At 24.1% G+C, this 12,267-nt stretch overlaps 1 protein-coding gene across 7 annotated transcripts in view; it reads right to left on the bottom strand.

Moving 5' to 3' along the window:
• Window positions 1-12,267, bottom strand: part of LOC122848673 (potassium voltage-gated channel protein Shaker) — an 81,152-nt gene that overhangs the window by 29,439 nt on the left and 39,446 nt on the right. Inside the window, exon 1 of one of the 7 annotated variants that reach the window (XM_044146903.1) lies at window positions 4,133-5,300. The exons of the other annotated variants lie outside the window; for them this stretch is intronic. Coding sequence (XP_044002838.1) covers window positions 4,133-4,209 — 77 coding nt within the window. The 5' untranslated portion in view covers window positions 4,210-5,300. Of the gene's footprint in view, window positions 1-4,132; window positions 5,301-12,267 lie in introns of those variants that run through there. 7 annotated transcript variants of the gene reach the window in all.

Below are 12,267 nucleotides of genomic sequence, written 5' to 3'. Positions count from 1 at the left end.
ATATTAGAATCTTATTCTACACTTGGGATGACGTACTTAAACTTTATTAATATTGGAAAACCTTCTTCGAAGAATACGCGTTGACACATTGCTCTAGAGATATAACAATCATTCCACACAGGGAGATATATACACACCTGTAACTATTACAATGACCTTTTTATATACTGCACAAAATTTTTATATACATATATACACTATCTTACATAAACCATCGATCGAAAAACTTTCATTGAAACTTTTTTTTATCATTTATTTATTTTTATTTCCTTCTTTATCTCAAATAATGTTATAATATATCACATCGAGTTTACAAATACTTCCCAACAACATTTATTGCAATGATTATTTTTAAATATTTTTCACTCTATAAATATCTTACTAAATATTATTTTTATATATTTTAAAGTCTGCTCAATCTCTACATTCTATTTTTATATTTTTTCATAGTTTCGTCAATTGAATATTTAACTATCAATTAACTTTATTATTCAATCATTGATTTTTTAAAATAATTATATTAAATTAAAGTTTTTTTTTTTTAAATATAAATAAATGAATATGTAATGATTATGTTGACGGTGGGTTTAATGGGTTTGATAATGGTCCAATGTGTTTCATCTATTACTAAGAGCACATTATGAATGCGTTTTCAAAATAGCACCATGAATATTTGCTGATGACAACTGAGAGTAATTCAGCAAAAGATGACAATAGAAAACCTCCAGGCATACTACACTGGTAAATTGCAATGGAATATATATACGTATATTTTTTTTTTTTATTATTCTGCACTGGAATTGTTTATCTTTGTTCATATTGTGTAAGCATTCCTTTTTCTCATGCATGTATATAGTTAAATTCATCATGAATATATGAGTGTAAATTGTTTAACTGATGGTTATACCATCAGATAATTATGCAAAGTATTCAGCCAATAATTCTGATAATTTCTCAACAGTCCATTAAATTAATTAAATACGTTGACAGATGATTTATGATCTAATTAGATAGAGATTTTTTAATTTAATTATATCAACATGTAAAGCTAATTTTCATATATAATAAACTGTGATAAATTATCACAGCACATTGTTATTTTTTTGATAATTAAAAAATTATACTTTTGATTACTTTTGGATATAATAATTATCATGAAAATGGTAATTATTATTTTTGAAAAATAGATTAAAAAAATAACGAGATAAATATCGAAATGAAATACATTTTCAAAAATAATTAATGGGTATATACGAATTAAAGTATTTAATGAAAATTAAAAATATCGATTGCTAAATTTACTCTGTGAAGAATTATTTTTGTATTCAATTATTGTATTCAATTTTATAATTACAATACAAAGTTATTATCAAGGTGACTTTGATTTGAATTGAGAGAGAATCAGATATCAATCATGACATTTGGTATACATGATGATAATAATGAAATTGAGACGATGAGAAATCAATACTACTTTTGTTATCAAACAGTCAATAGTATGTATTCCAGTGACAATTACTATCAATCAGTAAGCATGATAATGATGAGTAAATTTACTATTGTCATTTGATATTCAGTTTGTTAAACCGATAGTCCATTGTTAGAAAATTCATATGATTTTTATACGTATTTTTTCGAAAGATATTGCTTAGTTTATAATTTAAAAAACAATTAAAAGTTACATGCTCATTCCAATCATTTTGATGTTTAGATAATCTCACAAATATTTATCTGATACTCAATTAAAAATTAATTTTAAAATTTTAATAAAAACTACACTCAACTATTAAAGATATATATTTAATATTTTTTTTTTTCAATAAATAATAGTGTAGATTTTTATTAGGTAATAGTTTTTAGTTATTATCAATTTTATAGAGGTATTATAAATCTAAAGATGGTCTTGTGAGAAATATTAAAAGTGATATAATAATACATGTATTTATTGGCCCTGCGCTATGGCATATCATCGATTTTCTCCAATACTATAAGTAATATAAAATTTCAGTAACACTAAATATTATTTTTATCAAGTTAGCCAAGATTTTTTTTAGTCAACCAATAACTCTATATATTATATAATGCGACGTTTCTGTTGAAAATTAAAAATATGGATAATAATGAGGGGGTTTTTCTTCATATATATTCTCAAATTTTCATAATTTTCTAGCTCTACGTTTGTCGTTAAATAAATAAATTAAAAAATGAAAAAATTCGTGTCCGTAAAAAATTTAAGTCATTGATAAAAATATTTCAATATTTTTTTTTCATCATAATACGTGAATCAACCTCGAATTTCCATCGATATTTTTTCAATATATATGAAAATAATAATCACAAAAAAATATATAAACATAATCAAAACCAATGCATATGTGGAGCAGATATGTATATAGACACTGGTTATTGATTACCCCATTGGTCTTGACGAAAAAATTTTCTAGTATATATATTTAGCTTATTATTTGTCTATACACTTGCTATTATTATTTTTATAAGTATTATCATAAAAAAAAAAAAAAATGAATAAACTGACGAAAAATTTTTTTAATTTATTTATTTACACATAAATCACACATAATTCACACGTAATTTTTAGTCTGATAACATCAAGATTGAATGTTTACTGAAAAAGTTGTGCTACCTCAATATGTCAATTTTTAAAAAAAATATAAAAAATATTTAAAAAAATTTTGTTTTTATATTATTTCTTCACACATAAAAAACACATAATTCGCACAAAATTTTGAGCCCAATTGCATTTAGATCCGATGATTATTGAAAAAGTTGTGCTAGCTTAATATGTCAATTTTTTAAAAAAATATAAAAAATATTTAAAAAAATTTTCTTTCAAATTTATTTCTTCACACATAAAAAACACATAATTCGCACAAAATTTTAAGCCTAATTGCATCAAGATCCGATGATTATTGAAAAAGTTGTGCTAGCTTAATATGTCAATTTTTTAAAAAAATATAAAAAATATTTAAAAAAATTTTCTTTCAAATTTATTTCTTCACACATAAAAAACACATAATTCGCACAAAATTTCAAGCCCAATTGCATCGACATTCGATGATTATTGAGAAAGTTGTGCTAGCTTAATATTTGAATTTTTTAAAAAAATGTAAAAAATAAAAAAAAAATTTTCTTTCAAATTTATTTCTTCACACATAAAAAACACATAATTCGCACAAAATTTTAAGCCCAATTGCATCGAGATCCGATAATTATTAAAAAAGTTGTGCTAGCTTAATATGTCAATTTTAAAAAAAAATATAAAAGATATTTAAAAAAATTTTCTTTCAAATTTATTTCTTCACACATAAAAAACACATAATTCGCACAAAATTTCAAGCCCAATTGCATCGACATTCGATGATTATTGAGAAAGTTGTGCTAGCTTAATATTTGAATTTTTTAAAAAAATGTAAAAAATAAAAAAAAAATTTTCTTTCAAATTTATTTCTTCACACATAAAAAACACATAATTCGCACAAAATTTCAAGCCCAATTGCATCGAGATCCGATGATTATTGAGAAAGTTGTGCTAGCTTAATATTTGAATTTTTAAAAAAAATATAAAAAATATTTAAAAAAATTTTCTTTCAAATTTATTTCTTCACATATAAAAAACACATAATTCGCACAAAATTTTAAGCCTAATTGCATCGAGATCCGATGATTATTAAAAAAGTTGTGCTAGCTTAATATGTCAATTTTTAAAAAAAATATTTTAAAAAATTTTCTTTCAAATTTATTTCTTCACACATAAAAAACACATAATTCGCACAAAATTTCAAGCCCAATTGCTTCAAGATCTAATAATTATTAAAAAAGTTGTGCTAGCTTAATATGTCAATTTTAAAAAAAAACATAAAAAATATCAAAAAAAATGTTTGTCCTTTTTATATTAGGAATAACTAATTTTTATTTTCGCTTGATATATATTGTATGTGTTTTTTATAATTGATTATTCATGAATATAGTAATTTTTTCATGTGCCATTATCAAAGGCCAGAATAAATATAAATAAATTTTTGAATATAATTTCTAGACTAGTTGAAATGAAGTTTAAATTGAAATAACTATCAAAAAAAAGTAGAAAAAAAATTTATATTTAATAACTTACGCATTGTTATGACGATGATCGTGGAATGTTCTGTGACGATCTTCTGAAATTCCATAAATGCCCGCTACTGCGGCCATGCCTTACCCAAAACTAATTACAATAACATCGTTGCAATATATTATATATAAAATATAATACAATTGAATTAAATTTTCCATTTAAATTGCAACAAACACTTTGTGGCATTAAAAATATCACTCCATTGGCAATTTGTTTTATTTTTTTTTTTCATCAACTTTTCATTTGCATTTTATCATTAATTAAATAATAATTAAAATATAATTTTATTATTCGTGAAATGTTTTTAACAATTTTCATGAAAACTGATAAATATTAATAAAGCTAAAAATTAATTTGTAAAATATTTGATTGATTAATAATACATCGTATTATAATGTTGATTGAGTCTTGAAATTTTGGCACTTGTATAAACAATATTATTTACAATTGCTCATTTTATTATATGGTAAATAACCAGTTTATGAAAATTCAAATTTAAATACACTTGCATATATTTACTGTGATGATTTATGGACACACGTGTGTGTTGGTGTATACATAAAGATCGATACTTGTGAGATACACTGACACTAATCTGTATATACACACTGAAGAACAAGTAAAGCTTTATTTACTTGAAACTTTCAAACAGGGGTGTTGAAGTAGATACGATGCAAGCACAAATTGTAATTCGCGTGAATGCATTCACGCTAGACCGGACTGCCGAAGTTGCTTGGTCGTTTGTCAACTAAAAAACTATTTACAATTTCAATCTTCACTTCTCTAATTTTTTTTTTTTGTATTATCACCACCACACACTATAAACAAACGAAAAAAAAAAAAAATAAAAACAACAACAATATGTCACACTAATTCCACAAATTTATTTTGTAGATTTTTCAATTTTGTTAGATGATTTAGTTTGAATTTTTTTTACATAGTAAAATAATTAGTTACTACTAAAAAAATGTATATTTTTTAAGCATAGAAATAAATCATGTCCTGACACTTTGAAATCGGAATAACGAATCATGAATGTATACTGATGCATCAGTATAATATTGCGTACTATAATATGCAATATTACAACAAGAGTAATTTATATTTATATTTGTATAGCTATATATTGTAGTGTATTATGTAGCTCACACTGATGACGAGCTTTTATAAAATGCCGTTCGGCCGTTTAAAATTGTAACTCAACCGCAATTTCCACGTAAGCGCGCGTTAACTTCGATCGACAAATGCCTCAACCGTTACCAACTCTATACTTGTTATGTCGACAAAATTCTGCATAAATCTATCTTTTTTTATTCTATAATATAAATTTGTGACTTATTCACTCACTCACTCAATATACTAGTTGCCCCTTTTGTCGGTGAGTATATCGTTGGATATGTATAAAAGCTTTTATGAATTGTCATTGGATTTGAGTTTCAATTGAAAATACAAATCGTGGCAATTTTGTGGTTTGCCGCAAAATACTCGAGAAGATAATAGTTACGATTTAATGATAGTTCACACAAAATTAAAAAAAAAGAAAAATGCCTCGAGGCCACTTGGCTGAGAATACTTCAGATGAACATTGTGATATAAAACTGAGAAAAAAATAAAAAAAATCACTTTTTTGAAGAGAAAAAACATGTTGCTTTTTTGGCTTTTGAAAACTTTTTTTTTTCAATTTTATCAAGTGAAAATATATTTTATTATTTTGTCAGTATTTCAATTGTCCACATGATTTAATTTATCAATTTTTATATTTTTTTTTTTGTTTTTAATTAACAGATGAAAAATATTGCGGAATATAAATTGATTGACAGATGACAGTGACTAGTTGACTTTAAAAAAAATAATAATTTTTCACTTTTAGATCAAAATTTTCTTTTAAAGATAAAAATAAATGTCGTGCGGCCATTTTCATGCAAACGATAGCAAACTTCGATCGGTTGCACGCTTTGCCTCATGCTTCGTGCATAATTATCATGAAAAAAAAAAAACCAAGTTTTTTATTTTTTTTTATTTTACAACAGCATTTAAAAATTTGTGTGACTCACTTTGTGTAATTTTTTTTAACTATTCACATAAACTTTATAATATTAAAAAAAATACAATTATGAAAACTTGATAAATTACATATCACAAATATGTACAAAGTACCTTGATATATTGACAGTTCAATGAATCAAAAAGTTTTATATTAAAGATGGTAAATTCACAAGTTAAGAGACATACTTTGATCAACAAATATCCGGTTGGGATATAGCGTACAAATTCTTTGCACAATATTGTATATCCCATCACCGGTGTTTTTTTTCCCACACACTGTGCTCTTTTATCAGCCATTCTAAACTTTGAAAAACTTTTTTTTTTATCTCTTAAAAAATAAATCAATTTTACCAGCTAATATTGCACAAAACATTGTTCAAAAAAACCAAAACAAAATAAAAGTTTTTTCTACCAATAATCATTGTCATATTTTTCAATCAACATTATCAACATAATTATTTTTATTATTATTAAATAATTATTTCACATAATGTATGATTTATTGTTCCGTGTATTTATAATACCAAAAGCAAATAATAAAATAAACCGAGTTTATAAAAAATAACAGTGATAAAGGTCCGTATGTTGTCAGACACAAGACTGAACAACGAGTATCGAGTGAAGCAAGAAGCAATGTGCTCACTTCACAGTTATATATTCTTTTGATCGTCGATGTGAAGACTGTGTCTATATACTTGGTGTCGTATTAACAACGACAACGATGTTCACTAGTAGCATAAGCACAGTCCTTGGTATGGTCAGCGCGTGTCGTTTTCTTTTACCCCCCATTGTACTCTTTTTTACTATCATTAACTTTTTCACTCTTTTCTACATTTTCCCCTCTTATATTGCACCAACTTTTCCCACTACTCTACGAGATATAATGGTATTAAATTTTAGCAATATATTTTATGGACAAAATAAATATAATATATATTCAATGGTTAATGTTCAACATACTGCCAACACTACTTTTATGGCGGCTCAACTATATACCAAAACATGCATGTTATATACATTTATATATTTATAAAATCATACATGTATATATTTACTAATTCTTCCAACTCTTTCTCTTGTACATTATTTATTTTTTAACCTTCTTTTTTTTTTTTTTTTTATTGCGATACCCTTCTGCTAGTTTTCCCTGTGCTGCTGCGGCATATGAAAGCGTGACAATATTCTCTTATAATGCGCAATTGTATAATGCAACGCGCATAGTTGCACCAACTTCATGCTAAATTACCATTTAACCCCACCATTCATATAATGCTTGTCGCATATTATACAGTATGTATGTATACGTTTATATAATTTGTTGTTTATTAATAAATTTTTTTTAAAAGAATTTTTAATTTGATTATTGATTTTAAAATATTTAAATATATACTGTTTTTTAATTTTATACAAATATTTATTTAAATTATTTATTTTTCATTCATCAAATTTTTGCATTAAAAATATATTGATTATACAATATTTTATTTATATTTACGTATAAATTTTTAATTAATAATATTTTGTTTTTGCTAATTGAATTTTAAAAGAATGTTCAAATTAAATTTCATGATAGTCTGACTTATATATTGAGCGTATATTTAAAAAAAAAAATTATCATGCCATTGTGACATTTGGTTATGCATTGCATATGGTTATAATTATTCAAATTAAATTTCTGACAGTTTAATGTGAGCAAACCACAAGCGTAACTACAAATCTGCCATTATGTTTGTTAATTTTGTTAGCCGTTGAATATTGTAAATAAGAAGAATAATTAGAGTTTCTATATTATATGCATATCACTTGGAAAATTTACAACTTGTTAATGAAAAAAGTCGTGATTATTAAATATACACAACTTTGTTTATTTTTTATTTTTTCAAATCCAAATATTATACAGAATATTTAACTAGTTCATAAAATATCGTTTACATAAAAAACAAATACAAATGAATATGTAGATTTTTATTTTATAATTATTCAACAATTGTTATTGAATATTGTGACATATTTTTCGTGTAAATATATATCATGTTATTTATTTCTAACTCGTTGTATATTCATCATCAATATATTGACCACTTTTAGAACAATATAGATAATGTCAATAAATTGATGATTCAGTTTCTCAGAAGTGGAAAATTTGATCATATTAAAAAATCTTATTATTTTCCAGGTCAGTAAATTATTGATATGTGTATAAAAAATATAAAAGCTGACTTTAATAACAACGATAAATTCAAGTTTTTTGTCTTTCATATAGTAATGTTCCATAAGTAATAAGGTAAAATAGGAATATAAAATTTCATTTTGATTTTAAAACCCTATTAATTTTAAATATATAAATAAATTTTCATAGTCAGTTAGCCTAGCAGTAAGCAAATCAAATTTATCGAAATTTAATAAGCTTGTGTTTATTTGTAAGTGGGCATAAATCATCCCTTATATCTCGTGTATAACAATTTTTTTTAAGGTCATGATCTAGATTATATTAAATAGACCACAAGATGTAGAAAACTTTTAAGTATGTCCAGTAATCTGTCGTTTTAATTTATACACTAAATTTTATTTCTGTAATTTGCATTAAGTCTAAGTCAAGTTTGCTGTTTTTAAAATTTTTAATTCTTCTTCTTTTTTTATACGTGAGATAATATTTTATAATTTGTATTTATTTTTTAATTTTAAATTATTAATTTTTTATTCTATAATAATCCAAGAGAACATTGCATAAATTAATTTTAAATAAAAAAAAAATCAAAAATACAAAGTGTGAAGTCAATTATATCATAAATATCTATTTTCTTATCTTTATTTTTTGTAGATAAATTATATTTAGTACAATAAAAGTTTGGGTATCCGTGAAGCTTTCAGTTGAGTAAAACTGGTTCTCGTTTCCGAATTACTTAATGACCTGAATCTAAACACGACATGTATGAAAATACAGATATATTTGTATATTAACACCCTTTAACACACCTTCGACTGGCTATGTTTTTTTTTTTATTATTATTTGTAAACAAAAATTCAACATCTGGATAAGACAGATAAAGGTATGAAATAAATCATCATCACGCGTGAAACACCGAAAACGATATGTCGAATGTTTAAAATACATGCTGCATTAAATACATATTTGTGTTGACGATGCAAGCTTCATTGGTCATGGAAAAAAAAACAAAAAACATAAATCCTATGATTTTTTTGTTGTAAAAAATAAAACAAAAAAAATTATTATTTTTCAACAATATTATATTGTACAAATACACCTGCCACAATATTTTGTCATGAATATTTATCACCCATACATACACTTATTATTGAATAAAATACTGGGTCGATGAATAAAATGTTTCAAACCATTTTTACAATAGATGTATAAATTTTTTTTCTATTTTTTTTATATATTTAATCCAGCTTTGGAATAAAATTAACCTGCTGTTACACAGATTTTCAATGATTGACATTTTTTATTTTTTTTTACAGTGTCAGCAGTTGCATTATCAACCATGGACTCAAAATGAAAAAAAAAAAAAAAACAAAAAAAAAGATAATTCCTTTCTCTTCATTGTTGGAGCATCAATGAATGAACCAATTGTCGAGAGGATGTCGATAACTAAGGTAAGAAAAAAGAATAATAATAATAAAAAAAAAAGGAAATATTTAAAATTAAAAAAATTAAAAAGTTTTGATAAAAAAAAAAAAAAAAAAAACGGATGTCAGCTGTGCCAAAAACGTTTTATCAATTTAATTTAAAGTACTCAGGGATATTCCGCGGTTTTGGCAGGCTTCGAGAGCCCCAGAGGTATAAGTTTAATTTTTTTTTTTGTCTTCCGGTTTCGACCCATCGAATGCAAATGTTGGTGTGGTATATAGATAGATGATTGAGTGAGCAGAACGTCCGTCAATTTAACACTTGTATGCGACTTTTCAAAGTTTAAATTCGTCAGTCACATAAGGTAAAGTTGGCACGAGTGTTGATTTATTATTCAAACTCACTCAATATCTATACTAAATCCCTGATTTATTTTAAAAAATACATATACAAATTAATAGTTATTGCTGTTTCATTTATTTTAAATTAATTATTCCTGTTTATCGAGGTTACACAGTGAAATATTTTTTTTAAATATATAAATCTCTTTTTTTTTTTTTTTTAATTCAATTATAATCGTTGTTTCGTATGATATAATAATAAATATAAAAGACTAAGCTCTACAATTTTTTTTAGAGTGTGAATGCTTAAAAAACACTTAAAAAATTTTCATATGCGTTGGGTATATGTATTCACTTGAAACGTTTTGACAATTAAATAAAAATTAAATGTTAAAATGAATTAAAGTGATGCTTGGCTAAATATTATAAAATTAAAAAATATTTGAGTGGAATTATTTCAAATGAAGTATGATTATTTTTTTTCCCAAGAAATTATTGTTAAAATATTGCTATTCCTCAGAATAAAAATATTTATTTAATACTTTTTGTGTTTTTCGAAGAACACTCCATGCGATTTCTCAGAAATTTTATACATATCCTCAATTGATTTTCAGAGAAAAAAGAAAAAATTATTTTATCGTAGTTGAAAGAATATAAAAATTGAAAATTGAGGTTTTTTTTTTTCTAAAAAATAAAGAAACTAGTTGTTCCTTGGTATTATCGAATTCACATCATGTTATCTTAGTTTTGAACATATCCTGATTCCTGACGTATATAATATATTAAACTTTTTGATTTTTTTTTTTTATTATTTCCATTATTCATATCGAAGAATATTTGAAATTTGATGCAAAAAAAAAAAAAAAAATAGTTATCCTATTGGGCAGGTTGCCCATGTGTAGCTTATTGTATATCAAATACAGCTCAATAAATTATCAAATTATTACTGGTGAATTTACATCGTTGCCAATGGATTTGATCTTGCTTCACAGTGAGGTTAAATACTGTTCTACTTTCATACTTTTCAGCATCAAAATATATAATTCATTTCATGTCTGATTTTAATTTACATAGTTAAATTCATGATGCATAAATAAAAGAAGAAATTATATAAAAAAAAAAATTAATTATAATCCAAAGAAATATATATAACAAGCATATCATGATATACATTACCAGAATACTTTGTCTTTATTTTTTTTCTGGTTTTAACGCTTGAAAAAATACGTTATTAATTTTAAATGACTTTTTACTTTTGGAAATTTTTATAAATGTTGAAATAAAAATTTTATTAATGGATTGTGTAGATGATGAGTATTATAATTGTGTGGAGATTGTATAGAACATTTTATTAAATTTATTTGGCCTATTTAAGTTTGTGCCAAATGAAGATGTTGATGAGAGTGTGTATTTCTTATCATAGTAAAATTCAGTGAGTGACAAAACATGGGCATCAAGCCAGACATAAAAGCCATCAGACAAAAGAATATGAAGCAAGTAATATTCTGACTGAAGTTTTCTATACATGTTGTGTTGTATAAAAAAAAAAAAGCCAAAAGGCAAGTTAACTTATCAACACAGGCCAACCAAGCTTACTACACATAAATAAAAAAATATATACATAGTACTTTAAGAAAATTGATTTAGAAAAAATTTATTGCTTCAAAGTTTACATAGAGTTTAGATATTTTTTTAAAAAATTCTTTATGATTTAAGTGAATAACAATATTTTAATTAAATATTGGCATGAAGAGAAAATTCATCAAGCTATTTTCTTGAAAGTTTTAAAATGAAAAATAATATATTTTTATTAATTAAATAATTATAATTTTTAGAGGCAATTAATTAATTATTATTTTAGAAATGTTTTGATGATAAATTCATAGAAATATCACACGTTTTATCTAGTCGATAGAGTAGTAGTAATAGTAGCCAGTTGAATACAGATTAAGCTGAATAACTATTTGATAAAATTCAGTTATATTTATTTAAAAGCTTGGAGCAAAAAAATAAAAAATAAATTAAACATACAGTGTCACTCTAAAAGCTGATGTTTATATTATTTTGTCCAACGGTTAATATATTTTTATAAAAATGAAAATTATTGCAATTTATTTTTATTCAATTGTACTTCCATGCTGCGTTTAATTTTTTTT

Source organism: Aphidius gifuensis, linkage group LG2 (genome assembly GCF_014905175.1).
Source record: "Aphidius gifuensis isolate YNYX2018 linkage group LG2, ASM1490517v1, whole genome shotgun sequence".
In the NCBI taxonomy this organism is placed as follows: domain Eukaryota; kingdom Metazoa; phylum Arthropoda; class Insecta; order Hymenoptera; family Braconidae; genus Aphidius; species Aphidius gifuensis.
The sequence above is the reverse complement of the archived record's forward strand: the minus strand, read 5'-3'. Positions and strand labels throughout refer to the sequence as shown.